Below are 22,410 nucleotides of genomic sequence, written 5' to 3'. Positions count from 1 at the left end.
TCACCAAAATAATAGACGACACGTCTTCAGAAATATCTAACAAATTTCTTTGCCAATTCGGGCGAATGTGTTTCGCTTCTCGCAACACACTTAAGAGTTGCTAACTTTTAAGAGCTGCAAACGCACTTATTGCTACCAGTAGCCATTCAAAGACGAAACACATGCTTCTGTTTCCCGTAGTGGTCACTGCTGTGCTTTTATTTTGAGATGGGTTCGGGCTTTAATTTAGGGCGGAAGTTGCTCGGACGAATCACTCGAGCTTCACAGAGCAAAAATCATATTAGAGAGGCAGAGAATCGTGCAGGGTAATACAAAGCGTAGGTCATTATTGCTTATTTATTTTCTGGATTATTATCTCAAGGACTTCACCCTCTCTCCGTAAGATGAGACGATGCTTCCTTTCATTCAGTAGTGCCCAAGTGTTTTCTTCCACCACGCGATGCTAGTAGTGTGAGGTGGTTAGCTGGACAGCGTTAACGTTAATGGAAGCTAACGTTAACGTCAGTTCTGGATAGGGAATCATCAGTGGTCGTGTTCAACGACGATTCTGTGGCTGAGCTTGCCTCAGTCGTCAGTGTGCGTGGTCTCACTGGGCTCATTGCAAGATTCAGGTTAATGGGTAGCTGAAAGCTAACGTTATAACGCTAACTGTCTATGATTTGTATGTGCGCTCTTCACTCCCTCGGTGCTGTGTGGCTGTCCACGTCCCGTCTCGTCTGTTGTGTTAACGTTGCCAGCTGAGCTAGGCCACGTCCCTGCGGGCGTATATCACCCAACCTACTGACATTGGACGAGTTGCGGAGAGGATGCCGAGTGTGCGGAAGGAGAGTAGAGATCAGAAGAAATGTAGAAGTCTGGGACATTCATGACTGTTTGTGTGAGTAGTGTTTGCCTTTCTGAACGGTTGCCGCATATACGCGGCATGTCACGTAGACGGATGTGTTGTACAGCAGGAGAATACTCTCATTGAGCTCTTTGGGTTGCAGTAACAACCTAAGGTGACGTGACACTTAAATTTTGAAATGGTTGGGTTTGGTGCAAACCGACGAGGAGGCCGCCTCCCGTCCTTCATCGTCATCTTCTTGATGGTGATCATCGCCGTACTGTCTTTCAACTACTGGACGGTGTCCACCAAGCACGGCCACCTTATCGATGAGCTGGCGGAGGTGCAGACGCAGGTGAAGCGCACGGACGCAGCGCGGAGCCGGCTGGAGAAGCGGAACTCCGAGCTCATGATGCAGGTGGACACGCACAGGAAGCAGATCGACCAGAAGGAGGGGGATTACAGTGTCCTGGAGGGCAAGCTGCAGGCTCGAGAGGGCCTCATCAAAAAGTGCACTGATGAGAAGGTACAGTAGCAGTGTCTGGAACACTCAAGTTCAATCTCTCTCAAAGCCCAGTACTTCTGGAGAAGCGGCCAGTGGGTACATGTCACACTACAAGCAGAGATTAAAAAAACAAACCAAAAATTTTTTTTTGCAATACAGAACAAAACATTATCAGGAAAAATTATGAGAAGCTATTCAAGTGTTAGTCGTTTTAAAATAGACTATCCCTTTACTAGCTATGTCTTTATTTAGTTAGCTCATGCAATATTTGTTCTTTAAGAAAGCAAATAGTAATTAGGATAGGCGTAAAAGTCCGGTATCTTCGAACTTGTTGGTTCAGTTTCCTCAACTAAACTTGGCTCAAATGCAACCATGAATTTTGTTTGCCTTTCACCAAACCCTTAAATGATTGAAAAGCAATCCAAAACATAATGGAGGGAGAGTGGTTCTTTCCCAATATTTTCCACATTAAGTGCAAGCCATTGAAATAATTCATAAATTACACATTATAGTGTTGGTTAGATCAGTAATGAGTCTGTTGTGCTGTGACTCATGGGCTTTGAATCCTCATCTCCTCACATCACTCTTATAAATATTAATAATTTATAACACTGCAAAAGACATGATCAGGTTCACAAAGAAGCAGCAAATTGAAAAAAAAAAACTTTCAGGTGCTGCATTGATGATTTTAACTTTTTAGCTTATTTTTGTAATGCATCCACTGGGAGTGTTGTTTTGTCTTTGTGACTCCCACCTCTTTTACTCTGCAAAAGGAGCAGCCGTTTCACTGTGTTGTGTCCAGCTGCCCTGAGAGATGTTTAGACAACAGATGGGAGGGAGGTTTTCCTGTAATTTGCATCTTGCCTTTCATTCCTGTCTCTCGTTGACAGACACACGTTTGTTTGGCCTAAATGTTAATCCTAATGACTGCAATGTCCATCCAGGACACAACTAAGACAGTCTCAGGAGTAAGGGAACTGGCACAAAAGGCAACTTTAGGTTTGTCAATGTGATCTCAGAAATCAGTTGCATGAGATAGTGTTTGAATCTTTGAACAGCAAAAAAAAGAAAAAACATTTATAGAAACTATCTGAGGTGGTTTATTTAAGCAAGCCTAAGGGGTATACATGTCTTGAGCTTTACCACAATGAACTTTTCTCCTACTGACCATCACACACTTTTACTTTGTCAAATCCTTTTCCTGTGGCCAAATCAGATCATGGGAAAACAAAAGCCCTGTTACTTGCACAGCTGACACTGCCTAAAACACCACAAACTGTTTCATTCTTAAAGATACAAGACATTAAAATCTTTAGGTTGTTGAACACCCCAGTAAAGCCGTTAATGTACACATAAGGGATATTTCTGGTTGCCAGGGCTTAGTTAATTCCCTTGTTAAGGTGAGTTTAAATGATGAAGTGTTGAACAAAGAGGATTCAGAGCTTATTGGTTTCTTGGAAGTGACTTCAGGATATGCTCCCTGTTTCCCTGACAGAGGTGTGATAAAACAGAATTCCCACTCCTGTCTTTTGTCAATAGCCCAACCCTGTTTCAACAGAGGTACATCCTACTTAGAGTGAAGGCCCTGCATTGCAGAGGGAATAGTGACAGTTTGAGTTTAAACTGGCTCCCACACAGCACTGTAAATATATGGTCGTGTACCTATTTAGTTCAGCCAATGTCAGTGTTGTGAAGAAAAAGCAGTTAACCACATGTGATGGGGTGACAGCATGAAGCTTCAATCGTGAGAGCAGTTTGTATTTGAATCTGTATAGAGGAGAAACTTTAGAAAAAAAATCCTAATAGCATTAAAAAGAACTAAATACACCACAAGAAAGAAGAAAGTACAAAAAAGAATTCACAATTGGATGTGCATTACGTGTTGCCTGTTTTCCTCCCTATCCATGCTTGTTGCTGTGCTATCCCTCCCTTTGTATCATTGCCAGATTATCAATTTTGAAACGCAATGAGGCTGCAAGTTCAAATGGACCTTTTAGGATTTGCCTCTATTTAACATGAAATATCAGTCATATTCAAGGTTACCCCAGCTACTGTATTTGAAGACAGATAAGTATGTGTTTTAAACAGATTTCAGACCTGTATAGTGTGTTTTCAAGGATGTGGCCTCATCTCTTTGAAGTCCAGGGTCCTTTTCCGCCTCCTCCATCCTTACCTTACTTGGCAGTTCCTTCCCTCCTCTCCAGTGCAACACAACCATGAGTTTTATTGAACCTAAATAAACAGAAGCCAGCAGTTCCGTTTAATTATATCATAGAGAGCATCCGTGTGGGCTGCAGGTAGAGATTCATGTTTCATATCAGTCCTGCTGATGATGGGCTGTTTTATTGGGCTGTGTGTTAGACTGCCCTGAGATTTCTGTTTCCCTTACCTTCAGTGAAAGTGGAGTGTCTGCTTTAAGAGGACAATAACTGTATGATCTCTCAGTTTGTAATCCAGAGTTTTCTGCTGTTACAAAGGATCAGGGTTTCTTTAATAGTGTAATGCTTATCATTCTTGTATCAATCTAAGTCATTATTTCACAACATGAGATTAACAAGTAGGCCTGTGTTAATTTCTCAATATCCTACACTCATCTAGACTAGCAGGAATGTGTTGTCATGTAGCAGGAGCTTAAATCAAGTCGAACAGGATACCATCTGTTTGTGCTGTGAAGCCATGATACACAAAAAACAAGACAAACCTGTTCCCTTAGGGGAATATTTGCTAATTAGAAAACCTGTTGCCCAGTTTTCCCAAAGCTTTCAATAAACTGGTTTTAGGCATTGAAGAACTGAATGGGTTGTTGATTTCCCTCAACTGATTAAGTCTCCTTTTACCAGTCATTCCTCTTTTTCTGTGCAGATGAAGCTGCAGGCAGAAAACACAGCCCAAATGACAGAAATCCAGAGGCTTAAAGGTAGGCTACCATCCTAGTTAAGCCAGCAGAGGGCGCTCTCATTTGTACTTCAAACGTCTTAAAATAATTGTTTATTAAACAGAAAAGTAGTATTTTTTTCTGAAATGTCATGATTTTATTTTTTGTTGTTGTTTTTTGTGTGCAACAGAGCAGCTAAAGGATCTGAAGCAGGAGTTCATGAAACAGGAAGAGCAGCTAAGAGAAGTGAAGAAGAATAGTACTACCCTTGAAAGAAAACTGGAGTATGAGAGGTTTGTTAGGTCTACATATAACTTTATGTAAAGTTTAAAGTTTGATATTTCATTCATGTTGCATTTGTAAGGTGTCAAGAGCTGGTTTAAATGTGTCCCAGTCTTTTCATTTGGAAATTATTGATTTATTTATTTACAAAAGAATTACTTTTATTCTACAAAGGAGAAGTCATAAAGGCTTATGCGGGTAAAACTTTTCTGTGAATATGTTTACTAGTTTACAGTGTGGACGTCAGATCGCACAACTGAAGGAAGAGTATGAAGAAGCAAAAAAATCTCTGGAGATGGAGGCAGCAAAGAGACAAGTTAGTATCTGAAAAACCAGAACAACCCAGTGTTCATTTTCCTTTTTATCTTTAATAACATTCCAGTGAATGTACTTGAAGAAGCCAACCCTGCTTATTCCCCTTCTATCATATCAAATTTGCTTATTTTCTGATTCACCTTTGATAATTTTCAGGGTGCAGTTGGCCACAAGGGTGTAGCAGCAGGTAGAATTGCAGACAGAGCACTTGATGTGGACTTGGTCAGAGAGCGCCACACTGTGGCAAATCGCCAACACGACAGGCAAGATTTAAAAGGTACAGTAAGCAGGGCTGTGTCAAACAGTGTAATGTGCCATAACGTCTTTGAATTTGTCGTAACATTATTTAAGTTTCATGTGTTTGTTCTTGTGAATCACCAGTGGGAAATTTTTAAAAGTACTTAACTTTTTATGGGAATGTGGTTCTTTGATGTCTTTATAGCTATCCATCAAACCTAAGTCTCTTTTCCTCTTCTCTGTTTCAGAGGAGTTGGGCAAGCCTGGTAGTGATGCTGGTATGCCAGGTATTGAAGACAGTGAAGTGGGAAAGGTCGATGATGTGCAATTCGGTAAGGACTAAAGTGTATCTTGTAGATCTGTTAATAGGCTGGTAAACCCAGGGAGTGAGGAAAAAGCACTTAGTGCAGTGAAGGGTCAGAAACAACATATAACAAATATTTACAAAGTTTAAATTATAGATTCATACCAACACATCAGTTTAAGAATGAAAACTTTAAGACAGAAACAAACACTGTGAAATAAACTTTCCAAAAGACTTCAGCTGTTACTGTGGCAGGGTCAGGAAATGCCCCTCCTTGTGCGTCACTGAAAATGATGTAAAGAGACAAAGTTTCTTGGGATATGGCTTCAAATGCTTGCTGTATTTTGTGTCTTTGGGACAAATCAAACTTTCCAGAGCTGTCTCACTTCCTGAGTTCCCTCATAGTGCTCCCCTCTTTTATCTCCAGCCCTGAAGAAACCAGCCATTACTCAGAAACATGACGAGGTCGCTGAAGTGGCTGTAGAAGCTGGTGCTGGACCTAGAGTTGGAGCAGCTGATGGCCCTGGGGGCCAGGCCCTGTCCCTGGACCAGCCCAGGCTCCAGGACAGAGTGGAAGGCCAGGCTGGCGTGATTGGAGTCCCAGGAGGCCTTAAACAGGCGGACAAACCGATAGTGTTTGAGGAAGATAACAAGGCTGGCATCAAAGCCGATGAGCTGGGAGAGCAACAAAGACAACTACAAGGTAGTTACATCCTTGTAATTAGTATTCACTGTCACCATCAAATGTCTCTTTACAGGTTCAAATTTTCCCGTTAGGCTTCTTCTACCAAATACTTAGTAAAATTAAGACAAGAGAGAGATAACTATTACCTCAGATCAGGTCTATTTGGTTCCCACCTTTCTAAGGAGGTTTGTAGTTAAGTACAATCTGTCAAACTTTAGATCGTAGCTAAAGAACATGATGTGTTTGATTACCGTGCTGTTCTTAGAAATCAGTGTTTATAAAATGATCAAATTTAAACCAAGTAGTCATGAAGTTGCTAATAAGACTAAATTGCCTTTGAGGTAGATAAAGAAAACTTTGTGCTTTGTTGTATTTGTCTTTGGTCACACAATACCAAGGTTTCTTTCTCCTCAGTTCCTGATCATGTCAAGGGTGATGGTGACCACTTGAAGGGGATTCCTCTGCCCAACAATCCAGCACAGGTGCCCAACCCCATCCAGCCTCACCATGCCAAAGACCAAGCTCCAGTCGAGGCAGTTCACCACCGCCAAAGTGAGCATCTTCCGCACAGATTCTAAAAGTTTCTACTGGAACTTTTTGTAGCTTTTTATTAACCCATGGACTGACGGCTAACTACAAAGGTGTGCAGTCAAACAACCAGAAAAAAAATTCCCAGCTGTCATTAGTTTATCCTTTGTGCTTAGCTGCTGCCCCCTTTTGAGTATTTTGAGGTTACACTTTATATTTTCATGTAAGGTATACTATTGAGTTTGAATGCAAGTCATGTCTGAATATAGGGAGGGGAAATTTCAAGGAGCAGAGAGAGCTTAGTTGCAGTGCAGAGGAGACAAATGACAAACACCTGGCTCCCAGATGATCCTTTCCTGCTGCCTGCTTCTGCTGTGCTGCCTTCTTCTCCCCCCTCTCTCCTCTGTTTTCGTATGCTCTGTCCTTTCATCTCTCTCACACACCCACCTCAGCCCCTGCAGCTCTGCTGCTTAAACACCAACTGTATTCAGCTCACGTCTTCAATTTGTTTTTCATCAAATCTTCTGCTTCTGTTCTTTTATACTTGCATCCCATTATGGCAAATTAACACCCAACACACACCAGATGTCTTGTTTTTGGTAGTGTCTGGTGCTCACTAGACGCCAGCAGCGCCGAAGTACGGCATGCCTCAGTGCATCTCCAGTCACCTCCTAGAGCTGACCTGATCAACAGTGCAAACTCAAATCTCGGTGATGGAGAGATTGGAGGGTAAATGTTATCTTTATTAGATGTGCGTATCACAGATTTAAAATCAATACAAGTCAAGCCGTTCAATTGATGCTGTTTTAATATAAAACACAATTGATCTGTAAATGCTATTTTAGCTTCTCTTACTTTAAAGTTCAATATATTCACTTTCTCCTGATTCCTGTCCAACATTTTAAACACTCAGTTAAGTCATTTTAATTTTTCTCCATTCAGGGAAACATTCCCAGGTTGCTTAGAATTATCATAACTGACTTGGCTGCAGCTTTGTGCTAACCAGTGTCTGAGACAGTAAGTTGCATTTAAATGTTATAAAAACCACCTTTCTACCTTGGCACATATCATAATATAACTACATGTGTTTTAACATAACTTGATTTTAGTTTAAAGTGTATTGTACAACTACTGCCTTTCTCTGTCACTTAAAACTGCAACATTGTTTAGAAGCAAAAGAAGCTCATGGTATCTTTGGCCTTTAATATAACTATTCAGTTAAATCAACTCCTCTCACAGCATCCACACAAACTCAACCTAAAATTGGATTTACAGCAGGGCCATTGTGTTGTATGATTGGATTGCACAGATGATTAAACCCCTAACTCGATTAGCGCTGAGTGCTTTCGTGACTTTTAAGAGACACTCATTGAAAGTGAACTCCATTTGTTTTCTCTTGACTCTCTGCTTCAAGGCCATGATTGGTTTCTGTTCTTCTCAGAAAACACTTGTCTTCTACTTACTCTGCCACCTTGTATTCATTTACCTCATCTTTCATCCTCTACATTCGTTCACTCTCTCCATCACTGCGTTCGTTATGCTGTGTTTCACTCATTCCTCTCATCTCCCTACAACTGCCTTTGCTTGCCTTCCTTCCTGATGAGGCCCTTCTCTGCCTCCTGCAGGCCGGTTCTTTGATGAGAACGAGTCCCCAGTAGATCCGCAACACGGCTCTAAGCTGGCGGACTACAATGGGGATGATGGAAACGTGGGTGAGTATGAGGCCGACAAGCAGGCTGAGCTGGCCTACAATGAGGAAGAGGATGGTGATGGTGGGGAGGAAGACGTTCAAGGTGAGCCAGGCTGGGGGAATGGACTGCCTGTCTAGATGTATATCCACCATTCCTCCCTTGCTCCCACCCTCCACCCCTGACCTACTGCTGAACCCCTCCCCTGCATTTGTTCGGACAGTTAGAGTTGCTCACAGCACCCTGAGTTTGGTCCTTGAATCTGTAAAAGAAAAAAAAAACAGATTTCTCAAAAATTAACATTCTGGGTCAAAGCAGGACTGCCATGTATGAAGATTTTTTTAAGAGTAGCTGAACTGTGCCAGCCATGGTTTTGACTTGAGAATCCTTGACCCAGGAACTTATGGTTCTGTGAGAGTAATACAGTTGCCATCTAGTGTTTTCTCTCTTGCCTGTGCTTCATTTAAGCTATACCACCTGTCTGTGCCCACCAAACATGTGACCCACATCCAGACCAGTAGATAAATATAGCTCACTGTTTGTGAATGTGTCTATGTTCTCCATGAATAATATAAATGCATGCCTGTTTTCAGTTTGTCCTTTGTTGTAGTATCTTTCTACACTATTTGTTTTCATCCATTTAAAGATAATTTCTGTCATTCATTTTGAGCAATCGCAGTATGACACTGGTGTTTTTTAATGTTATATTTTTGATAAACTGTTAGTAGGCAGCCTCTGATCATTTATAATGACCAAAAACAAAACTACTGTTATGCAGACAAATGCAGAAAGTGTTACAAAATCTAACACATTGATCACACAAGATTGATATGATCACCAAAAAATATTAAAGCTGGAAAAGTCAAGTCATTGTCACTTGTGACATCCATTGTGTTGAAATGTATTTAAAAAGAGGAAAAACAAATCCTGATGGTTCCTTGATAAGCTTCTTGACAATTTTCCATTGATATGAACTTTGTCTGATGTGATTTAAGCTATTTTTGTGATTGGATTCATTGGGGACACAGTTCAGCTGCCATAACGCTTTACAACACAAACTTGATAAAATGTTGTGCCTGTCCCTTTATCTGTCGTTTCCTTTTTTCCAGATGACGATGATCGAGACATGCAAGGAGACCGAGCTGTGGATTATGGGAAAAGACATCAAGCTATGGATATTCTCTGAACAGGAACTTCTACAGCAGTGACTCATTGGAAATATCCAGACCTTCCTCTATGGGCAAGGTCATCCTTGATGAAACAGCTAGAACATCAATATGTTTGAGAAATGTGTAGGATGCATTCTCAATGTCATGGACTATTTTGAAAAAAACTGGCACTACAACTGATGACTTTGAATTACATAACATAACAGGAAGTAAAAAATCATGGGGTTTTAGCTGCTGTTTAATTGCTAATGATTCTAAATTATGACAGTAAAAATCATTTCCTGTAGACTGACTATCGTTTTTTGTAATTTGATACCTGCCTCAGTGTGAAGAAAAGTGGTCCAATGGAGCCCTGTTGATACATCTCAATTTGAAGGTCAAACTTTTGTTTTTGCTATTTTTCTTTTGAGGTTACTGTTGTTGAGATAAACAAAGTCTTCTGCTCAGCTGTTTGTCAAAGAGACTATTTTGGCATTCATCCTTTCTAACATACTTTTGGGACTTTTACATGGAGGTTTTATTTGTTTTTGTTTTTTTTTTTGGCCCATGAAGAGGGGATGGTTTGCAAATGCCAAGGACCATACAGACCTACTGAATCACTTTTCTTTCTGATAGACACTCCAAAGTGCTCCTCATTTTTTCTAATGATGCCACTGCATGCATTTGAAACTTTTTATTGATTAAACTGAGCAAAATAATGAAGCTTAAGCAATACTTAAAGTGATGTTAGCGTCCTTCACAGTGTGCAAAAATTAACCAAGCACATATGGAACCAACTGTATACATGCATCCTTTAACGGGGTTTCTTGTACATAATGTAGTTAAAACTGTTACCATTTGTACTGCAGAAATCAAATTATTCACCTTTTGGGAGAAATCCGTGAACCTAAAATCAGTTATGTTTGTGCAGCCATGAAAATGGATTTTTCTCATGGAAAGGCACAATGAATGTAATTTAATTTTATTAAAGGTGATGCGTCATGTTATGTCTGAATTGTGCTGGTGCTTTATACATGAAGAAATGATAATCTGTCATCTCCGTGAAAAGTACCACTCAGGTGCTAACATTTTAGATGTGATTACATGATCCATTGAAAATTCATAGTATATCAACCCTGAATGCGGGACCCTCTGAAAGCTCAGCCATTTACAGCCTACTCTAGGAGTCATGAAGAGGAACAGTCTTTTTCCTGTTGCAGAGCTGTGGTGAAAGAACAACTGGTAGCGTTGGCTGCAGACTGAAGCTGGTGTTTTTGAGAGGCAAGGGGGTGTGTCTGTGTCCCATACGGGTATCTGCCTTGGAGAGACTGAGCAGAGGCGGGAAATGGCGCCCGGTAACACAACGATGTGTCATATCAGAGACGGCCCTTGAGTACAGAGATATAGAAAAAGTCGGATCTGTTCACGAAAACATCTACTGCCTCTGCTGTGATGGTTAAATGGTCTTGAATCATTGTCACCAGAAACTGCGGATCACCGTAAAGTAAGTCGGTAGCATTACCAAACCTTTTTTTCGTGCATTTGTTGAATCTGGCTCGGCGTTAATGTAATGTTGTCTATCGACACGATAAATATCTTGCTTTCCTGCCTGTGCACATCTGTTAGCCCGAAGCAGTTTCCAAGAAGCATAGGTAGAGTCTGCTAAGCTAGCTATGCTATGCTAAGTTAAATGGCTAAGGTTAGTGAAAACACGGCCTAAAACGGATCTGGCTAATTCCTGGTTGAATTGGCGTCTTGGCCATCTGAAGCATACCTCTGCATTTTTAATATAAAGTTTTGTCAAGGGAAATATTTCCTATGATGCATTTTAAACGAAATGCATGTGTATCTCACAAAGACGAATAACTTTAGGTTAAAATTGCATGGTTTAGTCCTTAACTAGCTTTGAGGCTAATATCCCAAATGGCATTCCTTAACACAAGTTTGCTAGGTTTCCGCCAGCTATCGTTAACCAGCTCAGTAATATTTATGACCCCATTTGTTGATTTTTAGCAAGCCGTATCGGTATGCCTGAAGTGGTTAATTTAATCCCATCATTTGCGTTGTAAGCCAGTGGTTGCGCTAACTAAATCAACACTTCATTTGAATAACACTACCAGTGACTGTTAGCTAGCTGTTTTGATTAACGATGTCTGATGAGTTGGACGACCAGATACCAAAGGCGATAAAATGCTTAAAAATCGCGCAGACAGTCGATTCAACTCTTCAAACACCCTAACGACAGTTGGAGTAAATATGCTTGACTTCAGTTTTTCGTTTTAATGCTATCTTGCTTTAGTTACGATGTCGGACTGGCTTGCTAACGGTAAGTTAGCGTGTTTGGGCTTGCCTTGATAGGGAATGCTAACGCTACTTCACAAAAAAATACTAACTTGAAAACAGTGCAGTGTATCACGATTAACCTTAGTCCCTGCTCAACTTTTACGGTCTTACAGTGTTTGGGAATAAACCGTAGTGTGGTAAAACAAATATTTGCCCCACATGCCCGTAACCCCTGACCCCTTGTGAATCGTTTAGTTAGCAGTAGCTTATAATTGAGTTAGCCTCTCAGCTTTTTTTGGTAAATATTCAGTGCAGTTTTTGCAAACACTGACTTAATCGTGTTTAAGGCATTCTAAATGATCGAACAGTCAGTGTGTGCACTGTTTTTCCCTTCGATTATGTAGATTACTTTAGTCTGGTTGCGTGTCGATTAGCTTTCTTAGCTTCAGAATAATTTCGCACGGGCTATCGGAAGGGCCCGACTTGTTTTTTTTTTTACTGCTAGCTCTGCTAGCTTCCTCATACAGTCCCAGTGGCATGTTCTTATTTCCCGCTCACTTAATCGTACCCAGCCGTGTCCATGATCCTCGGTTAGTAGCAGATTGTTTTGAACGGTGGATGTATAGTAGCTATATCCACGTAGCAACACAACAATTGTCAAGGTTTTATAATCATATTACTATGAAAGATACCTCGCTTTTATTGTTATTAGCACGGAAAGAAAAATCTTCTCAACACTTGCATGCACTGTTTTGCTCATCACTAGTAGGAGGATAACGAAGAGATCAAGAGTAGCTCAGTGTGCACATTATGGCAATATCTCCTTTAATAAAACAAACTTCGATTAAATTCAGCGTTCGATCGACTCAATCACAACACGGGGACAATCCCTCACTGGAGGGAGTAGGGCAGGATGCCAACATGCAGCATCTGTCAGTGTTCCTTGTGTAGGTGATGGGGGAAATTTAATTATTTAAGAAGTCGGGATATTTGAACTAGGAATTTGTAGTTTGATGAGGATGAAGTGCTCAAACTCATAAGAGTACATACCAACATTAAATAAGCTAAGAGTGTCACTGGGAATAAATAGACCTACGGCAGTATAAAACAGACAACCTATGGGACATCCCCTTTCATGTTTTTTATATTGACTCGGAAAAAAACCCCCCACAAAATTAAAAAAACATAAAAGCCCACGAGAATCATGACCTTGAAAGTTCATTTTCTGTATTTTGTTTTTAAGAGGGAGAAAGTAGAGAATTAGTAGCGCTCAAAAGGAGTTTTTAAGTAGATTTAGAATTGAGTCAGGTACTCAAACTTTACTCTCTGGCTTATTGCTGTGATTAGTGCAGTTTAGAGTGCAGAAATAATAACTAGAGGAAAGGCAAAGAAAAAAAACTTTTCTAAGTTTACTTCTGAATAGAAATCCCAATAATGTTATAGAACACAATGTTCTTTGTTGAAAAAGTGTCTGAAGTTGAAAAAAAAAAAAAAACTTTTGAAGTGTTCATGACTCCAGCACACTATTCTGTTGCATGGCCTCCTACGCAGTTGAATTAAAAAATGTCAGTTTGACGGAAAATTATCAAATTAAATGTCAGTCTGAATGTCTTCAGCTATTTTTAATCTTTACCGCTTGAATAAGCGCAAAAAGGGAACAATGTCTTGTTTTGCTTTGTTGTCATCTCAAACAAATGTTACGATGCTTCTATAGTCAGATCGATACTTTTCCTGTCCATCTTTTTTTGAGGGACAGTGAAACCAATGCTTTTTTAAAGTAACACTTTAGTTTAATTGTTCTAATAGAAGTATAATATGTATTTTAAAAATCACATACATATAGTGAGTAGACCTACCAAACTATGAGGCTCGTCCTACCTTTCTTGCCTGCCTGCCTGTCTGGTACTTAAATGTTACCCTCTACTCTGTGCACGATTAAGCACAAGCAGTGTCCCTCTGGTGTTTTCATGGATGCACCCCTCTGTAAATGAACAGTAAGTGTTGTAAATAGCATTTACAGCATGTGGGATACTGTACTGTATTAAGAGCGTACCATTGTGTGATTAAGGTTCCTGACAGGTTGAGGATATGTCCAGACACATTTTTAGCCAGCTGCTGTTATGTAAGCGCAATGGGCTGGCATGTTTGACTCACAATTCACTGTGGACAGTTTTTTCACTCCAGTGCAAACTCATGTACTGTACATGCTGACATAAATCCTTCGAATGAGACTTATTTCCATAAAACCATTTCTGTGTACATTTGAAACCATACTTTAAAAAAAAAAGAAAGAAAATAGTTATTGTATGCTGCTGTTAATTTAACCATGATTTGTATAGAGCTGAGAAAAGGAGCACTTGTGAGTAACAATCTTTTGCAGTGCGTGTTTTTTTTAACTTTCCAAATGGAAGTAAAGCCAGCTGTGGCTGCTGTGATCCACTGTGATGTAAGTGAAATGGGATCTTGAATGCATCCAGATGTTTGCAGAAAATGCACTAGTATTACCCCACTACAGAACTCAGGATACTGTCAATAAAGAAGAAGAGTAAATACTGTTTCAATAACCTGTTTTTCCACCTCAGAGTTTGTGTATTTGTTTTAATGTGTTTCCTTCCTTCACAGTACATTAGTATTGATTTTTCCTCTCTTTCTTTCTGCTGTTTACTTAAACAGCCTTACATGTGACTGCAAAAACAATGAGGCTGAGAATGCGTAAGGCGTCTCAGCAACCGAACCCCGCGCTGGCGAGCCGCCCATCCCGTACCAAGCGGAGGCACTCCGAAGTCGAAGAAGACACTCCTACTAGCGGAGGGAGGGGCTTGTTCTCGACCATCAAAAAATTCATTAGAGGAAACGCTGTCAAGGTAACTACCTGTGTGCTCACATCAAATGACCCTGCTGCTTTCCTGTTGCATTAAATCAGATATGAGGATGGTGCCCCTTCAGGAAACGCTGAATTATCACAGCTAAAGATCTCCTCCTCTTCGCAGTATTTGGTACATTAGTGGTTTTTAAGATTGTATTCTTGTTCTGCAGCTCTCCAGGTCCCTGAGGTAAATACAGTGTTTCTAGGTGGAAAGTGTCACAAAAAAAATTCAGCTGGAATGCAGCGGCTTGTCTGAGAACCCGGACTCCACTCTATTCTTAGTTTATGGCGTACAGAGTTGGTGTGCAGAGACAGAATATAGTAACAAGTAGAAAAGTGAACTTGACTAAAAGAAGCTTGTCCTCCAGTTTGTATATAGCCCCTGATTGCTGCTTAGTTTTTCCTGTTTGTTTCTGAACTCCCATAAAAAGTGGTTAAGAAACGTATTCATTTTTTGAGCAATATTCCTGTAGATCGCTTCAATACCTTTTTCACACTGGTTCACACTTTTTAACACTGCCTTTCTGACGTTGTCAACATATTTTGTAAGCCATTGGCAAAAAAAAATTACTCCGCTCTTTGATTTTAGGCCACGAATGTGGATTTACTGCCAAAGATTTCACTTTCTATGACTCATGGTTATCTTGTTTGTTTGTGAAAGAAGTCTTCAGGGGCTTCTTTATAATTTTATGATGTCTTGCTACATTAAGGTGCAGCAGGAGAGCCCAGCAAAGAAGACACGACTCCATTGCGATGTTGACAACAACCTGATCACCTCTACACCTTCGAACACCAACACCCCTCGAAAGACTATCAGCAGGGTTGGCAGGAGAAGCTCCCTCAATGGACGTGGGTGAAACTCAAAAAGTTTTAGTAATGGTCAGCGTCACTTGTTTGTCTTTCTTCACTCTCTTAAATGTGCTATTTCTCCTTGGCAGAGGCAACCAATCATGACAGGAGTAAGGAGAAGCCCAATGGCAGCCTGGGGGAGACCACAGCCGTTGAGGTGCCTACCAGCCCTCCAAGGACCACCCTCCTTGGGACCATCTTCTCCCCAGTTTTTAACTTTTTCTCACCAGCTAAAAATGGTAAGCACACTCAGAAAGGGCTGGTGGATTCCTGATTAGCATGCGCTAGAGTGCTGTGTATGTTTGTATCTTGGTGCTGAAGATCCTTGTGTCAGATATATCAGAATAGCGCTCAACTCAAAAGCCTTTTGTTTGTTTTCCAGCCTCCTCTGGCTCAGACTCTCCTGACCAGGCATTGGAGGCTGAGGAGATAGTCAAGCAGCTGGACATGGAGCAGGCTGTAGAGACACCCACCAGCACAGCCACATCCACACAGGAAGTGTGTGCCCCCACTACTTTCTACTCTAGTGTAACCCAGCTGCCACCTCTGCGACCTCCACACATCCCTGAGGTGTCTCCCACAGTCGTAGAGGGAGAGCTGGAAGCTGATGCAGACCTTCCACCCCTCACAGGTAGAAATGACAAAAAATTTTGTTTTTGTCTTTAGCTCAATAATGAAGTCAGGAAAACTGATAGATGGCTCTGCTTATTGTCCTGTTTTCTATTTCTGTTTCTGATGTTGTTCTCATTGTGGTCCAAGCTCCAGGTTCCAGTCCTGAAATGACATATGTGGACTCCCCACCTGCTGTAGTGCCACCAGAGGCGTCTTATGAGGAGGACTGGGAAGTATTTGACCCGTAAGTAAAACAGGGTAGCCCTCAAAAACTGTTCAGACATAACTGTACAAAACCAGAATGCAAAGAAATTTAAAACAGTAGGTCCTCAAAAGGCATATGCAAGGATGTGCAAGGGTAGGAAGCAAGTTGGGTTACATATTGTGTATGTAGAATCGCAAGACATGCGATTCACCCAGGTCAAACAATATCAAGACAACTAACCCTGACACCCCAGCCCACAGCACTACAAGGCAGGTTTGACCTAAATGTTTGTTTTCTTAGTTTTTCAAATAAAAAGAGGAATCCTGCCAGTCACATCAGCAACCTTGCTAGAATTCAAGCATGAAAAGCTGCACATTGTAAATAATGTCAGACACATGCTTTCACAGTTTAGTTTCTCATTTTTTTTCTAGTTGATGAGTTAAACCTGTGAAGTTTTTATTCTAGACTATACACCAAAGAAGAGTTTAAGTTAATGATTTATGAGAAATTATGTAATAACTGGCAAACCCTCTTTGGATTTCTGTTTTGGTCTACTAAATATAAAGTAAAAAATAGAGTGGAACCTGAAATTTTATTCTTGTTGTACTGCTTTGTCATTGATTTGTAACCTGGTGTTCAAATTGACAACTGAAAGTAAATGTGGCGTTTGATCTGCAGGTATTTTTTCATCAAGCACGTCCCTCCACTGACAGAAGAGCAGCTTACCCGTAAGCCGGCCCTGCCGCTGAAGACTCGCAGCACACCTGAGTTCTCACTGGTCTTAGACCTGGTCAGTAGTATGAATATGACTTTTATATATTTTTTTGGATGAATGTAATAATGCCATTTTTTTTTTAACTATCTCCAAAAGATTAAAAAGAGTTTCATTGTATTTCTTCTGTTGTATTTATCAGGATGAAACACTAGTTCACTGCAGTTTGAATGAGCTGGAGGACGCAGCACTTACTTTCCCTGTCCTCTTTCAAGATGTCATTTACCAGGTGGGTGCTGTGCTCAGCTCACTTTAATCCCTAAGACCACTAGAGGGAGACAAAGCCTTCAATGTAAAACCCCTTACCTGTCAGGAAGGTGCGGGAAAAATCCTGCACTGTGAAACTTTCCGGTGAATGAAGCTGTGGATTGTGGGGAAAATGTGATGATTGAGACTTTTGTTTTCATCTCTAAATGACCATTGATTGTTTTTTTAGGCAATAGAAAAACAGTAACATTATAACAGTGAATAGGAAAATAAGAAACAATTATCAGCACTGCAGCTCTAGTTTTGTAGGAATAGTTATTCATTTTTGGTGAATGTGAACATTTTGTAACTGACAGTGTTATTATTTGCAGGTATATGTCCGCCTAAGGCCGTACTTTAGAGAGTTTTTGGAGCGCATGTCTCAGATCTATGAGGTAAGTATAATAAAGTTCCTGCTGTTCATTTACCTTATTGCATGCCTTTGACGACTGTGACATTTCTCTTCTCCCTATGTTTCTAGATTATCCTCTTCACAGCCTCTAAAAAGGTGTATGCAGACAAACTGCTCAACATCTTGGATCCTAAAAAGCAGCTAGTAAGGTACAGTTGTACTTATATATCACATATCACACCTGGGAGCTGAATAAAAACTGGGTTGAGGAGCTCCAGCAGCTGTGTGCAGCTCTGGTGTTGTCTTGTACTGCTGTTAAGGTGTCAGTGTTGTAGTTTTTCTGAATTATTGATTGCCCTGACCTTGTCACTGATTGATTTTTTTCCTCTGTCCCTCCTCTTTTCTTTCATTCTCAACTGTAACTGTAGACACCGGTTGTTTCGAGAGCATTGTGTCTGTGTCCAAGGAAACTACATCAAGGACCTCAACATCTTAGGCAGAGACCTGTCAAAGACCATCATCATCGACAATTCACCACAAGCCTTCGCATACCAGGTTGGCACTTTAAGCACACTGTAGCATTACCAAACAATATAGCATACAATGTAAAGTGAAACTTGTTTTGAAAATCAGGTCTAATAAATGCAAAAACATAATAATAGTGATAAGAATACGCACATTTCATGCATACTTGATTAGTACAACTGTTTTTTTAATTTAACTTGTCACAGTACCAAATGTCACTGATGAGATCCTATTTGATATGTTCTTGTCTCAACAGTTATCTAATGGGATTCCCATAGAGAGCTGGTTCATGGATAAAAATGACAATGAGCTCTTGAAGCTGGTGCCCTTCCTGGAGAAGTTGGTTGAGATGGTAAGTTATGGATTCATCACACACTGTATGCTTTGTAGGATCTTAAAAGAGCTACATCAGGGTAATATTTAAGCACTGAATAAATCTGACCACTCATTCATTCCTCCTTTATATGATTGTCCTCCCTGCCCAGAACGAGGACGTGCGGCCCCATGTTCGGGAGAGGTTCCGGCTTCACGACCTGTTACCCCCTGACTGAACTGGACCACAGTCTCTCAGAACGGGACACCACAAACAGACTGAAACAACATGCGTGTAAAAAGCCTTTCTTTGGATTACAGACAACATTGCCATTACTGTTGACATTTTGGCCCTGTTTTCTTTTTTTTTTTCTTTTTTAAAGCCACCATTGCTTTTTAAAACTTTAAAAGAAAATGTTTTTAAAATATCTGGGTAAAAATTTTCTTAATATCTAGATATATGGATGAAATGACAAACTATAGACGTGCCCAGGTAACTCCTCTTTTTGACTGACTCTCTAGCTGTGGAGACAGGCATTGTCTACACACTTCATCCTGCTGTCCTGGTGCTGGTTTAGTGGATACGAAAACGCCACCCAGTAAAGAGGAAGTCTACCCTGAACAAGTTTCTGATCCTTAACCAACCCCTTGGTGCTCACGCTGTTGACACTGATGAATAACGACACTCTGTGGCTACAGACCATTTTCAGCAGGAATGACTGGCCTGTAAATGAATCTGTGCATGTGTGTTTGTTTACTCCTAGCAAAACACAAACATAAACACACACACACTGATTTGGTGTTTGACAAACCTACAATCTGTAGCCTTTAAATCATATGCATTCCTCTGTAGCTGAGTCAAGTTTCTATTGTTGGTTGCAGTTTTTTCTGGTAAAACTGGTGTTTCATTGTTTAAGAAAAAGATAGCGTTTCAAATGTTTTACTTCTATTTGTAAGATATGATGTTTTAAAAAGGGGATATGTAAGTTTTGTTGTAGGCCTTTCTCCCATTAGGAAGACATGGCTGTGTGTTAATTGACAGTCCACTGCAGATGAAATGGAATCAATCCAGGACTTAAAGTATAGTTTGTTTTCTTCCTAACAAATAGAGGTGTGAATGAATGTGTTTGCTTCACTGTTGACTTCATGGCTCTTTAATTAAATGTTAGGATTAAGACTCTTCTTATCTGTAAATCTGACACATTGTAAAGGTTTGAGGGCATTCATTTTCAAAGTGATTCGTATCAACCTTTCTTTAAAAAATAGTATTTGATTTTGTCAGTTGTCTATTATCAGTATTTTCTTTAGCTCCTAATCAAACAAACTGGCTATTTCAGAGCAGTTTCTTTTAGTTGTAATGTGTAATTTGATGGCTATATCAGTAGCATTATGACTAATGTAGCACATCTCTGCCAGTGTGTCATGAAGTCTACCCATGGAAGGAATCTATGGCCAGACCCTGTACCAGCCATAACTGGCACCAGCAACATACTGTTTAGTCAGCTTGGCTGGCTGCTCCTCTACCTGTTTCACATGTTTTCGTTTTTTTTTTCTTTGTACTCATTAGCTTTTGTGTTTATTTTTTTTCTTTTTGACGTCTAGTGCAGTTTGAGGTGTTCAGTTTAAGAATGGTAACTATATGAATGTGTATCGGCCCAACTTCAGCCTGGAACACTCAAAGCCAAACTGACATATTACTCCCTTTTGTTTCAGTCTGATTTAAGTGATAATGAAACAAAAAGTAGGCAGAGACATGGGTGCCGTGTAAGCATTCTTGCGAGCAAACAAACCTGGTAGAAATTGCAAAAAATCAAGTTAATGCAAACCTTGAAAATTTGGCATGCATTGTTGAACTTTTTCTGACCTTGGTCAATTTGAATCAAAGTGCGTTTTATGTTTAAGCAAATGTGGATGTGTTTGGGTTGCCTGTATAGTGCCATAAGATTCTCCCTCTTACAAGCCCTCCCCCCAACCTCCCAACCCTTAAAAAAAGCTGAGATAGAAAGAGACAATCAGACCTCAGAGCTCTTGCAGATACTGAAATATGAACACACCCACCCTTTCCCTTTTGTTTCAGTGTGCCGTAAGTGTTGTGTACCGTGATTCCATGGAGTTGCACCCACCCATGAGTTACTTTCAGGTGAATCCTGATGTGCCCGGTCCAAACAATTCCTGCTGCTCACTTTGAACGCAGGTTCTGTTCAGAATCTGTTCATCTTTGCCTTTCTGTTGTCACCAGAAGTTAGTTGCTCTATGGGAATTAGAATTAGTTTGTGTTCAAGTAAAATTGTTACAGGGCACAATAGTGTGTACTCTGACACAATGTTTTGAGTACACATGTCCAGACTATGAATGTAAATTGAACATGGGGGTGGCATCATAAGTGATTGCCAAATCCCTTGTTGTGTTCTTTCCTCACCAACAAGAACAAATAGACAAGACAAGGTGGCAGCCCACTTCTGCTGTTCAAATGTTGAAGAGGAGGCAAGGACAATGTGTATGAAAGAGGAAACACTTAGGGTCCCACCATGGTTTTCACCTCCTCTGCCCCTGTGCCCTCCCACCATCCTGACTGCCAGCTTTCAGTATGCAAGCCTCACCCTGAGTGTGATGTAGCCCGGGTGTGCTCGTCTCCTCAGCAGGCTGTGCGATGATGTAAAATTATCAGTCATGGCTTGTTTTTGAATGACCAGTGTGAGGCGTTAATACTTTTCATCCAGCTCATTTTTATGTGCATTACCAGTTTATTGTACACTCAAGTGTTGTACAATACATGCAGCTTCATGTTTAAAATATCCTTAAAGTAAGGAAAATCTTTTGTATTTTTGATTTCAAAAGGCATGTCATATCTACTTTTTAAATGTATTAATGAAGATTTAACTTTACTTCAAATGGAGTGTTTTTTTTTCTTACAAATATCTGTATGTTTAGTTTAGCGCAAATGTTACTGAACTGTTAAACTTAGCATGTAGAGAAAACAGCCTGCTTAGTAGGAAAGTCCTGAATTAAATTTTAATCATGGCACTTTTCTGCAGAAAAGAGCAATTGTGTTAATGATTTTTTTTTCAATATCCGTTAAGCCATTTTACTTGCAAGAATTGCTATTTGTGCTGAAGATGTATTTAAAATGTTTTAAGACATCTTTGTTAGCCGTCAGGCTACATGCTATTGTAAAGTGTATATACAGTTACATTGAATTTCTGAAACAAAGTTTTAAAGTTAAAAAAAAAAAAACTCTTGCATGCTTTGTTTTTATTTCTCTTGAAGGCCTCAAATGAAGCTTGAAGCTTTAAGATGTGAGACCTAACAGGGAAGAAAAAAGTAGTGGCAAGACACTCACCCATGAGATTCTCTTACAGGAGAGGAAATTTAGTGTTAACTGAAGGTAACAATCTATTTCTCAATATTTGATCAAAAAAGTCAGTTGAAGTGAAAAGATTGGTGCTGTATTTTGCTTAAAAATCCACACTACTACTACTACTACATGCTAACTAAAAGCTTTACTCTTTATTTCACCATGTTTTGTGGTCGTAAACATAATTTTAAAAGCACATATAATCGTTTTTTTTAATTAGGTGGTCTATAAAGTATCTCTCTAACTCATATCTTTTCCGTTTATGGTTGTGGCTTCACGGTTACATCAAGGAGTTTGTTTTGGATCAACTTCTCCATAAGAAATTATCAATGAAGACATATTCCAGTTGTTTGTAGGTGTAAATGTTTTTACACCATAGAATCTTGATCGTAAGAAATACGGCCCAAAACTCTTAAGATCTGCTGAACAAAAGGACTCTATTTAATCCTTTAATTTGACACTGAACTGATGAATGTATTTTGTTTTTCAAATGGTTTTATTTATATGAATTTCACTGTCCCCGTCCAAATAAACGCCCCACAGCAGCAGCAGCAGGCGCTTCACTCAGGTGTGTAGTGTTAGCAGCAGATGTCGTGTAAATCCTCCAGCAGTCTGTCTGGTGTCTTCTGGCTCCTCGTGCAGG

The 22,410-nt window shown here is 40.1% G+C and overlaps 2 protein-coding genes across 5 annotated transcripts; both read left to right on the top strand.

Annotated features, from left to right (window-relative positions):
- The first annotated feature begins 239 nt into the window (after positions 1–239).
- golm2 (golgi membrane protein 2) lies at positions 240–10,397 on the top strand. Of its 2 annotated transcripts, XM_074666900.1 has the most exons (10): positions 240–1,349; positions 4,191–4,245; positions 4,394–4,496; positions 4,714–4,801; positions 4,957–5,077; positions 5,286–5,369; positions 5,769–6,044; positions 6,441–6,578; positions 8,180–8,347; positions 9,352–10,397. In XM_074666900.1, exons 1-10 carry the CDS (start codon positions 1,023–1,025, stop codon positions 9,426–9,428), a joined length of 1,437 nt encoding a protein of 478 aa, XP_074523001.1. In that variant the 5' UTR covers positions 240–1,022; the 3' UTR covers positions 9,429–10,397. The 2 variants fall into 2 exon arrangements, with proteins under 2 accessions (XP_074523001.1, XP_074523002.1); XM_074666901.1 differs by lacking the exon at positions 8,180–8,347.
- Positions 10,398–10,637: 240 nt separating this feature from the next.
- On the top strand, positions 10,638–20,727 carry ctdspl2b (CTD (carboxy-terminal domain, RNA polymerase II, polypeptide A) small phosphatase like 2b). Of its 3 annotated transcripts, XR_012598105.1 has the most exons (14): positions 11,538–11,716; positions 14,347–14,537; positions 15,250–15,388; positions 15,478–15,627; positions 15,771–16,019; positions 16,148–16,244; positions 16,884–16,995; positions 17,120–17,206; positions 17,556–17,618; positions 17,705–17,784; positions 18,004–18,130; positions 18,357–18,452; positions 18,586–18,707; positions 18,935–20,727. XR_012598105.1 is itself a non-coding variant. In XM_074666905.1 (13 exons), the coding sequence occupies exons 2-13, from the start codon at positions 14,370–14,372 to the stop codon at positions 18,649–18,651; spliced, it is 1,434 nt and encodes a 477-aa protein (XP_074523006.1). In that variant the 5' UTR covers positions 10,638–10,894; positions 14,347–14,369; the 3' UTR covers positions 18,652–20,727. The 3 variants fall into 3 exon arrangements, 2 of the variants coding, with proteins under 2 accessions (XP_074523006.1, XP_074523005.1); XM_074666905.1 differs by lacking the exon at positions 11,538–11,716 and adding an exon at positions 10,638–10,894 and having other exon boundaries at positions 18,586–20,727; XM_074666904.1 differs by having other exon boundaries at positions 18,586–20,727.
- The last annotated feature ends 1,683 nt before the right edge of the window (positions 20,728–22,410 follow it).

Source organism: Halichoeres trimaculatus, unplaced genomic scaffold (genome assembly GCF_033239565.1).
Source record: "Halichoeres trimaculatus isolate MK-OKI-2021-1 unplaced genomic scaffold, fHalTri1.1 fHalTri1_scaffold_3, whole genome shotgun sequence".
NCBI classification, from domain to species: domain Eukaryota; kingdom Metazoa; phylum Chordata; class Actinopteri; order Labriformes; family Labridae; genus Halichoeres; species Halichoeres trimaculatus.
Note: the sequence above shows the minus strand (reverse complement) of the source record. Positions and strands in the feature narration are given on the sequence as shown.